This window comes from Lemur catta, chromosome 3 (genome assembly GCF_020740605.2).
Source record: "Lemur catta isolate mLemCat1 chromosome 3, mLemCat1.pri, whole genome shotgun sequence".
Lineage (NCBI taxonomy): Eukaryota > Metazoa > Chordata > Mammalia > Primates > Lemuridae > Lemur > Lemur catta.
Genome location: NC_059130.1, coordinates 120584598 through 120598135, shown reverse-complemented (window position 1 = coordinate 120598135; position 13538 = coordinate 120584598). Strand labels below are relative to the sequence as shown.

General features: G+C 56.0%; 1 protein-coding gene across 5 annotated transcripts in view; it reads left to right on the top strand.

Annotated features, from left to right (window-relative positions):
* H6PD (hexose-6-phosphate dehydrogenase/glucose 1-dehydrogenase) overlaps nt 1–13037 on the top strand; it is a 30493-nt gene extending 17456 nt beyond the window's left edge. For 4 of the 5 annotated variants that reach the window (XM_045546209.1, XM_045546208.1, XM_045546210.1 and 1 more), the window contains 2 exons: nt 4899–5168; nt 6708–13037. In XM_045546209.1, the coding sequence (XP_045402165.1) occupies nt 4899–5168; nt 6708–8071 (1634 nt within the window). In that variant the 3' untranslated portion in view covers nt 8072–13037. The remainder of the gene's footprint in view (nt 1–4898; nt 5169–6707) is intronic. The other variant, XM_045546211.1, reaches the window with a different exon arrangement.
* The last annotated feature ends 501 nt before the right edge of the window (nt 13038–13538 follow it).

Here is a 13538-nt window from a genome sequence, read left to right as displayed (position 1 = left end):
GAGGGAGATTTCAAAACCATCATTGTCTTTTTCTCGTGAAATACCAATTACTCATTCTAACTTCCTTATGTCCAAATGGTAACAATGTCCTGAGTGACATGGCTGGTAGCCCCTCTCTTAATAGGCCCATGGGGATAAATAGCAAAAATGCCAACCAATATTGATCAGTGATTCCTCTTGTTCCATGCCCTGAAAATACGTTAACTCCTTGATCTTCACACCAGCCATCCAGAGGAGGCACAGTGACTATTGCTCTTTCATACATGCGGTAGCATCAGTTGCCCGGGCTCACGGGGCAGAACGATGGCAGAACGGGTATTTAACCCCAGGCAGCCTGGCTGCAGAGCCCACACTCCGGGCCACGACTCTGTGCCACCATTCTTAGATCTAGCCGGTCACCAAGCAGTTTTTATCCCTCTACTAAATAACGTCTTTGCAGTTCACTGTCACTTCCTTTGATTGCCGCAAAGATTGCCTGGTTGGTTTCGTCACCCCAGGCCCCATCTCTGTCAGTTCATCTTGCAGATCGCAGGCGGCTTCACTTACTCGACGCTCCTCTTCCACGGTTCACTCCTGTGAGATATAACTCACATGCCCTACAGTTCTCCCATTTAGAGTATACAATCCATGGGTTTTAGTCTAGTCACAAAGTTTTGCACCTGTCACAAATTGAGAACGTTTTCATCACTCCAGAAAGAAACCTCGTACCCCTTAGTGGTCACCCCCTAAATTCCCTCTCCCCCCAGCCCCTGGCAACCGCTAACCCACATTCTCTCTGTGGATTTGCCTCTTCTGGACATTTCTTATAAATGGGGTCTTACAATATGTGGCCTTTTGCCTTTGGCTTGTATCACTTAGCATGATATTTTCAAAGTTCATCCATGTCGTAACATGTATCAGTACTTCATTACTTTTTATTGCTGAATAACAGTTTATTGTAGGAATATGCCATTTTTATTTATCCAATCAACTGCTGGTGGGCATTTGGATTGTATCTACTTTTTGGCTATTGCAGTTAATGCCACAATGAACATTTGTGTACGAGTTTTCATGTGGATATACGTTTTTATTTCTCCTGAGTACAAACCTGGGAGTGGAATTGCTGGATGGTAACTCTGTTTAACTGTTTGAGGCCAAGAAATCTTAAACGCTCCTTAAACTCCTCAGTCTGGTTTCCAAGGCCCTTTCCATCTGTTCTCAGTTTCTGCTCTTCTAAATCACAAGCCGGCTGCTTCTGCCAGACTGCGCCCCGCTGCCGTCTGAACTGCGTGGGGAGGCCTCTGCTCGTGCTGTTCCCCCAGCCGGGGGGGGGTGCCCGGGCCACAGCCAGCCCCCACACACTTTACTTCCAGACACACATCATTTTAAAAAATCTGAATTATTTGTGCACATTTAAAAATCGTGGGAGATTGTACTTAACAACACAAACCTTTACATTCTCCTGACACATTGAAAGATTTGGTCATCCTGGGCCCACACTCCCGTGAGGCACCACCTGACTGCAGAGGTGTGTAACTGTCGCCACAAGGGACAGCAGCCTTACCCCATCCTCCTCACTGACGCTGCCCGGTAGGTGTTGGAGCCCAACCTCTGACCTAGACCCCTCCTTCCAGAGCTCGGCTCGGCTGGCTTCTTCCCCCATCCCTGGGCTCCGCTTCTACAAGCCAGCTGTGCTCATGCGGCTCGGCTTCACGCAGAGTTCACCGTTCTTTTGTACGGTGGGGTAGTAGGAAATTAAAAGGGAGATGTCTTGGTGGTCAGGATTGCAGCATCTGGGGCCAACTTGCCTGGGCTTGAATCTCATTTTTACCTCTTTACCAGCTGTGCTACCTTGGGCAAGTTACTTAACTTCTCTGAACCTCAGATTCCTTACATTTTAACACGAGGGTGTTAGTAGATCCTCCTTATGTATCGTTATTGTGAGGGATAAATAATATACATACATTGTTATTATTATCTTGTTCTCCACATCGTCTCAACACTATCATAAGAACTCGGAGGACCAGAATGCTATGGGGCTCGGGGAGCTCAGCCGTCGTTTCCTCGCACGCTTGCCATTTTTTTGCACGATCCAGTTGGATTGTCCTGCTCAATTCAGGGGTTAGCATCTCAGGCCACAGCTGTGCCCTCAAGCTCTGACTGAGAACAAAGCAGTCAGGTTTCTGTCCCTGGGGACGAGGGTCCCTTCCTGCCAGCGGCCACCAGCTTCATTTCTTGCCCTGCAGCACTGGCGCTACTGTCAGGAACGGCATATTGGGCTGAACTGGGGCAGGTGTTTATACCGGTGGAGGCCCGGCCGTGCTTGCTGTGCGGCCAGCCCGAGCCAGGGTGGCTGCTGGGACGGAGTGTGCCAGGCCCGGCAGGAATGACGGGATCCACTATTTTTTATCTGTTTGAATTAAATATTAACTAGACATTGGGTAAAACTAATGTTCACAAAATACATGTAGGATCTATAGAGCCATGATACAACAAACACCAACACACCTACCACCCAGTTTTTATAAAAGAACTTCATCATCTCCTGTATGTCCCTCCCCAAATTCTATCTCATTTCTTCTTTACTATTGCAAATTTGGGGTAGATTATTTCTTTGCTTCTCTTTATTAGTTTCTCATATGTCTGATTCCCTAAACAATCTGTTTAATTTCGAAGAAGAGTCATACCATAGGTGTCCAAGTGTGGATCTTTTTGTCTCTTTGGGGTAATTGATGCAGACCTGCCTTCTATGAGCTGACTCTTTGCAACTGTTTCTAATCCGTAAAAGCCATCTATTGAATGTCTAATTTCCAGTTATATTTTTCATTTATTGAAGTTCTGTTTATTCTGGTCACTTTATATCCTATTTTCAAGTTGATTTTTATTTTATCAAAGTAATCATGTTTCTTTCTCACAATATCTAGTTTTTGAGATTTATCCATGATGACATGTGTATTTTCATTCTCTCTGCTGTCGCTGTATGAGTAGCACTGTATTTGGAGCCGGGGACACAGCTTTGGGAAGATAGGTACAGTTCTTACTCTGATGGAGCTTCAAGGGTAGTAGGGAAGAAAGAAACAGGCGCTGAATTACAGTCAGGTGGGCTAGGAGACGACAGGGCCCCTCAGGAGGGGTAGGCCGAAGCTCCTGGGAGCTGAGACCATAAGGATGAGTAGGAGTTAGCTGGGTGAACAGACTGATCCCATGATACAGATATGCACACAGAAGCATGTGAGAAATGGTCACTTCATGTCATGACGTTGGGCTCTGAGTGTGTAAGGCATGCATGGACTTTGGTGTTTGCCAGGCATTGGCATGTGATCATGGCATACGAGGTGGTGTGCACTTGAACCCTAAGCTCTGAGACTGTCACGTGCATTTGAGTCCCTGACTAATGGAGGGAGCCTTGGAGGAGGGAGCGGAGTGGAGCTGGTGGCTAACCAGCTCCGGACCCTGCCCTGGCCAGCCCTGGCCATCTGCCTCCTTGCTGGCATGCAGAGCCGGAGTGACTGTGGCGCCTGCTGCAGGGGGCCTTTGTGAGTGTGGGGAAGAGTGGCCCGTGTCCGGGGGCTCAGCGCCGTGCCAGGCTCGCGGTCAACATCAGGGCTGCGTGCTCCGTGCTCTCCAGGAGCTACTTCCTTTCTCCCCCACAATAACCCTGTGCACCTGCCAACTTGACGTCTCCACCTGGATGTCTGAAGCTTAAACCTACTAAAACGGAATGCGTGATTTCTCCTCCATTGAGCCCCTCCTCTCCCAGCGTTCCCATGTCTGTAAATGCCACCACTATCTGTCCCACTGCTCAGGCCCCCATTCCAGGGGTCATCTTTGGGGCCTTCTTTTTGCTCAGGCTCTTCCTGTCTTCAGCAAGTTCTGACTCTGGGGTGCATCGCCCCTTCCCCCAAGCCTGCTGCTTCAGGAGTGCTCCTGCTTTAGTGACACTTTCATTCAAGCCCTGTCGTCTCTCCTCTGGGCAGCTGCGTGGCCTCCTCGGTTTCCCTGCTTCCACACCCATTCTCCCCCAGCAGGCCAGGGACCCATTCTGAACACGGATCAGACATCCTCTTCTCGTACTTCACACCCTCCAGGGCTTCCCCTGGAGCTTAGACAAGGCCAGCCTCCTCGCCGCGCCCTACTGGGCCCCTGGACCCCCCACCTCATCTCGTCCCCTCCCTCTTGCTCACTTCTGGACCCAGCACACCAAGTTCTTTCCTGCCTCAGGGCTCTTGCACTTGAAGGTCTTGCACTTGAAGGTCCCTCCATCTGAGATGCTCTCTCCCTGGCTCTTTGCAGGGCTGACTGACTCTTCAGGTCTCGGAGGGGCTTCCCGTTACCCTCTGTCATAATTGCTCTATAATTTTATTTAATTCCCTTTTTTCTCCTTCCCACTTTCCCTCCCTCCCACTTCCCTGCACATTGCCTGGCACTTAGTATTGGGGTGGCATTTGTTAGCCCCACCTAAGGGCGAGACGCAGAAACAAAAGTCAGACAACCGCCCAAGATCACACGCTAGTAAGCAGCAGGCAGACTCGGGGGCCCTCGTGGTGGTGACATGGCCTCCCACTGCCAAATTTCTGCTGGCCGGTGCCTGGGGAGGGCAGGGCAGAGGGCTGGCCACACACCTGCAGATGCTGTCTGGCCTTTGCTGGGGCTGGAGCCTTCCCCGTGCCTGTGCCTGGCGAGGCCCAAGGACTTGACACCTTCTATTAGTAGAATAGTTCTCATCTGAGGGAGGCGGCTCCAAGACGTCCCTCCCTTCTCTTGTTGAGGTTGCCTTTGGCGTGCATAGTTTTGTAGGCTCTTTGGACTGCGGATGAGGGTGCAGGACCAGTGTGTGGGGTGGGGGTCTCGGTGCATCTCAGCTTGGGGGAATCTGATGCGTTGGCCCCTTCATGACATCCCACCCCCACGCCGCTCAGGTCGCATCAGCTTCTACGAGGAGTACGGCGTCATTCGAGACGTCCTCCAGAACCACCTGACCGAGGTCCTCACCCTCGTGGCCATGGAGCTGCCTCCCAACGTCAGCAACGCGGAGGCCGTGCTGCGGCACAAACTCCAGGTCTTCCAGGCGCTGCGGGGCCTGCAGAAGGGCAGTGCCGTCGTGGGCCAGTACCAGACTTACAGCCAGCAGGTGCGCAGAGAGCTGCAGAAGCCAGACAGCTTCCACAGCCTGATGCCAACCTTTGCAGGTGGGCCCTGGACCTGGGCAGGGGCTGCCTTTCCCCTCACCCCCAGCTGCAAGCAGCTGTCCAGACCCAGGTGCCCTTTGGTTTGGGGTGGAGGGGACTCGACCTGGGATTTTCACAAAGGTGCTCAGTGGCAAGGATGACGTTCCCCTGCCTCGCTGGCCTTCCGCCCACCTAAAGCAGCAGGTCCCCTGTTGGCGCTGTCTGGGGGAAGGACATCCCAACGGCTGCCTTCTCGCATCAGCCAGTTCAGTCCAAGTCCGAGATGTGTCCTGAGGGTTTGCTGGGCGAGGCTCAGCCACGGTTCCTGCCCTCACGGGGCTCACCTCCCACGTGAGGCTGCAAACCTCCTGCCCGGCCCCAGCTGGACACCGCGGTGGGCGAGCACCACGCTGGTCAGCAGACGGCAGGGCATCCTCTGGCAGTTCGAAAGGCTCAGAGCTTTCTGGGGGAGGGGAGCTCCTCAGCACGTAATAACCACACACCCAGAGCTGCACCATATGCCGGGCACTTTATCTCACTCAATCCCCACGTGCACAAGCCATGGGGTAGGTACATTACTGTCCCCCTTTTATGGGAAGGAAACGTGAGGTTTAGTGAAGTTGTGGAAGCCAAACCAGGCCCAGAACTTGGGCGTGGGTCTAGTCAGCGTCTGGCTCTTACCACCATGTCCCCGGTCCCCCCACAGCCCCGTCACCCTGCACACCGCCCTGGCCTCTGGGGAGTGCCCTGCCCCCCACCCCGTACCTGACCTCGCTTCAGGTGCATCCCGTGTGTTGTACAAACGGGAGGGAAAGGAGGGACGCGCCTCTCTGTAGCACCCCTACCGTGAGACTCCAGGTTGGAGGCTCTCCAGCTGGTTCTCCTCTGCCTGGGGACCGTGACTCTAAGAGGGGCTTCAAGGGACGTAAATGTCCAGGCCGCAGAGACGGCCCCAGAGACTATTTTTCGAACACTGACTGGGAAGAGAAGATGATGGAATGGATGGAAGGTGAGGGGTGGATGTGGCAAGGCAGGGGGCTGGCTGGGTGGTGGGTACCCAGAGGAGAGGCCTGCAGGGGAGAGGGCTGGAGAGGAGAGGCCTGCAGGGGAGAGGGCTGGAGAGGAGAGGCCTGCAGGGGAGAGGGCTGCAGAGGAGAGGCCTGCAGGGAAGAGGCCTGCAGGGGAGAGGGCTGGAGAGGAGAGGGCTGCAGGGGAGAGGGCTGCAGAGGAGAGAGCCTGCAAGGGAGAGGGCTGCAGAGGAGGGGCCTGCAGGGGAGAGGGCTGGAAAGGAGAGGCCTGCAGGGGAGAGGGCTGGAAAGGAGAGGCCTGCAGGGGAGAGGGCTGGAGAGGAGAGGGCTGCAGGGGAGAGGGCTGCAGAGGAGAGAGCCTGCAGGGGAGAGGGCTGCAGAGGAGGGGCCTGCAGGGGAGAGGGCTGGAAAGGAGAGGCCTGCAGGGGAGAGGGCTGGAAAGGAGTGGCCTGCAGAGGAGAGGGCTGGAGAGGAGAGAGCCAGCATGCTGGTCCTGCTGGCGCGTCACCTTCTGCCGTTCCCCTCACCCCAGGCATCCTGGTCCACATCGACAACCTTCGCTGGGAGGGCGTTCCTTTCATCCTGACGTCTGGCAAAGCCTTGGACGAGAGAGTGAGCTACGTTCGGGTCTTGTTCAAGAACCGGGCGTTTTGTGTGCAGAGCGAGAAGCACTGGGACGCGGAGCAGAGCCAGTGCCTGCCCCGACAGATCGTCTTCCACATTGGACATGGCGACCTGGGCGGCCCCGCCGTGCTGGTCAGCAGGAACCTGTTCAGGCCCTCGCTGCCCTCCGAGAGCTGGGCTGAGATGGAGGACCGGCCCGGGCTCCGCCTCTTTGGCCGCCCCCTGTCCGACTACTACGCCTACAGCCCCGTGAGGGAGCGGGATGCCTACTCCATCCTCTTAGCGCATATCTTCCACTGCCGGAAGGACTCCTTCATCACCACAGAGAACCTGCTGGCCTCCTGGGTCTTCTGGACACCTGTGCTGGACAGCCTGGCCCACGAGGTCCCACGCCTCTACCCGGGAGGAGCTGAGAATGGCCACCTGTTGGACTTTGAGTTCAGTGGCAGCCAGTTGTCCTTTTCCCAGCAGCAGCTGGAGCAGCTGGTGCCCGGGCCAGGGTCTGTCCCGGTGCCCAGTGAGTTCCAGGTTCTCAGGGCCAAGTACCGAGAGAGCCCACTGGTCTCCGCCTGGCCCGAGGAGCTGATCTCTAAGCTGGCCGACGACATCGAGGCCACAGCTGTGCGGGCCGTGCAGCGCTTCGGCAAGTTCCACCTGGCGCTCTCGGGTGGCTCAAGCCCGGTGGCCCTGTTCCAGCAGCTGGCCATGGGGCACTATGGCTTCCCCTGGGCCCACACGCACCTGTGGCTGGTCGACGAGCGCTGCGTCCCACTTTCGGACCCGGAGTCAAACTTCCAGGGCCTGCAGGCTCACCTGCTGCGGCACATCAGGGTCCCCTACTACAACATCCACCCCATGCCCGTGCACCTGCACCAGCGGCTCTGCGCCGAGGAGGACCAGGGCACCCAGCTGTACGCCAGGGAGATCTCAGCCCTGGTGACCAACAGCAGCTTCGACCTGGTGCTGCTGGGCATGGGCACCGACGGGCACACGGCCTCGCTCTTCCCGCAGTCGCCCGCCGGCCTGGACGGCGAGCAGCTGGTGGTGCTGACTACGAGCCCCTTCCGGCCGCACCACCGCATGAGCCTCAGCCTGCCCCTCATCAACCGCGCCAAGAAGGTGGCGGTCCTGGTCATGGGTAAGATGAAGCGGGAGATCACCCTGCTGGTGAGCCGTGTGGGCCACGAGCCCAAGAAGTGGCCCATCTCGGGCGTCCTGCCTAGTTCTGGCCAGCTGGTTTGGTACATGGACTACGAGGCATTCCTGGGATGAGGGTGCCTTTTCCCTTTGCCCACTCCACTCCCGAGCTGTCCCCACCTGCCTCGTTCCCTGCCCTCTTAGCCCCGCCACCTGCCCAGTATGCCCCGGCTCTCTGGAATCTGATGCCCCGGAGTCAGGCCCCAGCGAGGGCAGGACGGGGCCCTGTCGCAGTGCCTTTGGCAGTCATCCTGTCTAGCTGTGGTGGATAGGTGCAGACACAAGGGAGAAATGGAATCTCTGCTCCCAAGAAGCTTCAAATCCAGGCCAGGAGGGAACCCCCCAGGTTCCAAAGAGGGAACGCGGTGGGCTGAGCTTAATCAGGGAGTTTCCTGGAGTGGGTGATCCTTGAACTGGCTCCCGTGGGAAAGAAGAGTGTGATTGGCAGAGAAGGATGCAAAGGCACCCAGGGGAGTGCAGCGCCCTGTGCAAAGCAGAAACGCTGGGACCGTTCTGAGACCTTGAGCAGGTTGGGGCCTTGCTTCCTCCCAGAGCCTCTGCGTGGTCGGCCTCTGTCCCTGCCTCTTTCAGCGGCCTCCACCTGCTCCCTGTCGCTGGCCCCTCCCTCTCCCCTCCACGCTGACGGTGCAGTGGGTGTTCCCCGTGCCCCCTGCTGCTTCGCTGTTGCTCAGATTTCTAGAGAGACAAGGGGTGATGAAGGAATACGGCAGCAAAGACTAGTCAAAAGCTTCCAGAACTCTTACAGTTGTTGTTTGGAGGTCCCTTTCTCAGTTGCTGAACTGCTCTGCAAGGGAAGGCGGGGTCCAGTTCCCCAGCTTCCCGGGGAGCACCCCTGCCTCCGTCCTCTCTCAAGCTGGCCTCCCTCTCTGGAGCACGCTGCGTACGGATGGTCAGGCCGTTCCAGGGATCCCAAACGTAAGAGGGCCGCTTGCATCTCAGGGGACTCCCAAGTGGCTGTTTCCACTCTCCGTAGCCTCTCTTGTAAAGATCCAGTTAAATCATTTACCAATGGCGACAACTCACTTGGCGGGAGAGATGTGCATCGAGTGACGCTGGGCAGTCCAGGGGGCTCTGATCTGACCACACGAGAGCCCGGCCTCCCTGGTGGGCAGCAGCTGCCCACAGCCTTTTCAGGGCCCTAATTGGCGGGTTACAGGGCTGCAGCCAGCCCTGCTCACTGTGCCTCTCGGTGCTGACAGCCTGCCACCTCCTGCTGGTCTCTCCTGCCACCTCTCCGGCACACTGGGACAGTGAATAGGTAGCTTCTCTGCAAGCACAGGCTACAGGCAACGGAGTCTCTGCTCCCGGGAAGCCACAAGCCAGTAATACCTGTTTTTCTGAAACCCCCAAGAAGGGTTCTGAAATTCTCTTAAAAAACAACAGAAAGCAAAATTCCCAGGACACCTGTAATTTTGTTTGTTCAACTTCCCACATAGTCACGGCCCCAAGACGTGACTCTGAAGGGTTAAGGCAGATTTTTCTGCGTGACTTCCCCCATCTTAAAGTCACACTCGGTGTTGGGCAAACAGTTTCATGTCCTGCAGAATGTTCCAGGAGAGGGCTTTCATTTGGTGAGAAGGAGCATCACGAAGTCTGTTTCTCTACTTTGGATTGTTTACACTTTCTTCAAGGCTACGGATTTGAAAGAATTCTGGCTTTCCTTTGAGATGTGTGCCTGTGAGATGGTTCCGGAGCCAGCGGCTCTCGTAGGACAGGCACTTTGACCCAGGCGGGGTGGAACATCTCTTTGTACCCAGAGAGCTACCCTTGGCGGAACAGAACCACAGTGCCGGGCCCAGAGGCCTCCCTTTCTGTCTGCTGGGCTGGGCGGGGCCTCCACTCGGGGGCGGTGCCTGCGGTCAAAGTCCCGCCTCTGGCCACATGGGGGAGCCCTTGCACCGTCCCGCCGCCTGGCCATCTGGGGTGGTGGCCTCCCCTGGCGGCAGGTTCCTGGCCGTGCTGCCTCCCTGGGCACCCGGCCCCAGCACTGCCCATCTGTTCTTTAGGAACTTACTCCTCTGCGGTTGCAACACCGGAGAGAAAGGGGCCTTCACATGCCCAAGTATCCCTCCAGGATCAAGGGTGAGCAGGCCCCTGATGTCACCGTTTCTGAATAATAGTGAGTCACTGCCCGGCCTGGGCCTAGAATGTTCTGTTCTTACTCAGAGGAATGACTTGCCTCAGCCGTTTATCTGTGGACAGTGCGTGTATGGGAGTGGGGTGGGGGCCAAAATGCCAAAGGGCTCCTTCCCAGAATCACGTGCTTTCTGCAAGTCACATGGGGCAAGTCCGAATTCCTCTGCTCCCACCCAGCCCTTCTCCCGCCCCCCTGCATGAGGGGAGAGCCTCAGAGCCAGGAGCCCCCAGGCTGGTGGTTCCCGCACTGTTCAGACCATGATCCACAGCAGAACGTGTTCCCACCGTGCCTCAGCCCATTTGTACATAAATCTCTGTCTCAGGTTTTATAAAGAATTTCTTGCCCGTAGGACCTGAGGCACCCTCTGTTTTCTAGTTTTCCTTTTTGAAAAAATGCTGCTTATAATTCACTAAATTGAGAATTTGTAAAACACCACTCTAGGCCCGCTTTCTCCCCAGTTCTGAAGGGAGGACCCGCGCCCAGCCCACGCAGGGAGGCCGGACCACGCCGGCCTCAGGTCGGGCTGCCCGGCCCTCGGTGCTGGGATCTTGTCTGAGCCTTTGACAACCCCGGGAGGTAGGTGCTGGGATCCTGGTCCCCTGATGAGTTTGGACCTGAAGCTCAGGTTAGGGAACTGCTGTCTAAAGACAACAGGACAGTGAGCTGCCCAGTCGGAAGCCAGGTCTCTAGGGTCCCAGAGCTGTGTTCCCAAACGCCCTGCTGTGCAGCCGCAGTCACCAGGGTCCAGGTTGGAGTCGGGACCGGTGATTCAGCCTGAGGAGCCCACGTGTGCACTCGGGGGCCCGTAAGGGCAGAAGGGCCCCCCTTTGGGAGACCGTGTTAGTCAGCATCTCCAGAGCAAGCAGTCTTATTTTTTGGGGGCAGGGAAGGACGTGAGGGGCCTTCTAGGCTGTCGTAGGCTGATTCTGTTCCCAATCTGGGGGCAAATTTTTCTGCTAACTCCAAGTTGAACTAGTCTCTTCTTGTTGCTTTCCCCTGTTGCTTGTTTCTCTTCAGACAATGCTTGTTCTCACTCTTGGGCCCCCAAATTAGCAGCATAACCAGAGCATCCTACCATTTGGACCGATGTCCCGGCATATTCCCTGGAATACTCCAAATGTGCAGGGCCTGGGCTCCGTGGTGCGGGAGAGCTGCCTGCTGTGCGTGCTGCTCCTGTCCCGGGCGTCACAGGGCCCAGGCGGAGCAGGGAGCGTGTGACGGAGAAGGAAGGCAGAGGCTTCCATCCGGGGCTAATTCCTAGAATTTAGTTTTCAGGAACAACTATCTTTTCCTGCGAGATAGATGCCGCCTCACATAAGCAGCTTCTGCAGCAGCTTTACCCAGCCCTAAGCACACGGGGCTCCCGTGGACCCCACTCCACGGTGGGAAAGCTGCTCGGCACCATCCCAGTGTCAGAGAACGGACACGGCCCAGGAAAGGCCAGTAGCAAGGAGGACGGGGTGGCCATGGTGGCAGGCCATCATCACACCTGTTCACCCTGCAGATGAGACTCTGGAGGGGGAAAGGGCCTCGGAAGGTCTGTTGCCTCCAAATGTCTCGGGCCATGTGGCCCACGGGGGGCCATTCACCCCGCCATCCACTCGAGGGACTGAAAAGTGTCTGCCTCAGTGCCTTCCCTCTCCCTGCGACGGTTCCACTCTGAGCGCCACTGGCCACGAAGAGGCCTTAGCGCTTGGAGAGGTGCTAATCCCATTGTCCAGGTGACGTTTCCATGGGAGGAAGGTAGCTCCTCCAACCTTACCAGCATTTGGCAGCTAATCGGAACCCGAGAGGGCATCTAAACTGATAATGCAATAAGAACATTTCAGTTGGTGCTGCTCTGCCCTTGGGGCTCTGAGCATTTTAACTGCAGCAATTGGAGTTGCCTAGGTCAAGTGCAGATTTATTCCTGTGATGGTCCTGCCTGCTTTTATCTCTTGCCCACTGGCCAGGCAGCAGTCAGTGCAGTCCTGTTTCCATCTTCAGTTGCTTGGACGAGGGTTTGCGTTGGATGCTAGTGTGTTCTTTGCTTCCCTTTGCTGCGTACTGTGTAGTCTCCATATAAAATGAAAACCACACACCCCGCCCTTTCTAGAGCAGAACTCTCCGTCCCCGTGTATATCAGTCTTCCCTGAAAAACGTGTCTCCACCCGGGTGAAGAGAGCGGGAACCCAAGGCAGCAGATGCCTTCCAGGAACACGCACCTACTCGGTCCTCCAGGCCTGGGTCAGCAGCTCGGGTGGGGTGTGAGTGAGAAACTGCAGCTCCCTCAGCTTGTCACTGAGCAAAGTGCAAACTCACGCTGTCACCAGCACAAGACAGGGAGGGCGAGGAAGTTGAGGATGCGTTTCTGACACTGCAGCAGGCCGTGGGGAAAATGACCCCTTGGGTGAAAGCTCCCTGCAGCCAACTTCTGGGAGTTGCCTCCGTTTGCAGAGCGGGTCAGTGGGGACGTGCGTGTCTGTGTGTGACCCATGAGTGGGAAGGGGAGATTTGGATTAATTACGCTTCTGTTTATTGGATTCCCAAGGACGATCTTGTTTCAAACCCTTGTCTTTCTCTCACGTGTCTCCAAGGCAGTCTCTGCATCTTTTCTGTCCCTTGGCATGGGAGGGGTCGACACATTTTCACTTGCTGAGAGAGGTATCAAGTGTATTTGAATGGCCAGTAGTTAGCTTGGAAAATGTGAACGGTTTTGATCCTTAGCTTTACCCCCCAGAAGTCTAGAAGTGTCCAATATAAAGTGTTAGGAGATGCACGAGCGCTGGAGGAAAGGACCCTGGATTAGCTGACAATCAAGAACCTCGTTTGCCTCCACTTCTCCGGGACGTGCCGTGTGCAGTCTGCCCCTCCCGGTTCTGTTCACCCAGAAGAGCCAGCTGACAGCAGACCCCAGGGCAGAGCCTCTGCTGGGTCCCAGGAGCTCGTCCCTGCCTGTGCCTGCCTGAGAGCAGAGATTCCAGCCTGGGAGGTCAAGTTGGAACAGAGCTGAGAGGCTGCAGCAGCAGCAGGACTAGGCAGGGGCGGGCCCCGGTGCATCTGGGTCGAGTCCCTGCACTCCCTGCCCCGCGCTGGGAACTTGGGGTCTGGGCTTCTGCCCCGTGAGGAGCAGAGGGACCATTCCCTGTGGGGTGGGAGGCGTGAGCGTGAGGGCCACACACTGCCAAGCAGCAAGAAGGTGCCATGCTTCAGCGAGGGAAACTGCCACTGGTTTTTATGGAAATACTGGAAACTTAAAGATGCCTGAGATGATGAGACACATTCAGAACAAATGCCTTTTTAAAAGGTTTTTAAAATGCCTTTTTGTATGTCAAATGTAACATTTATTTTTTAAACAATCAAATGGTTTTGCCAAAACCTATGCTGTAATTCTTTCTTTGGGGG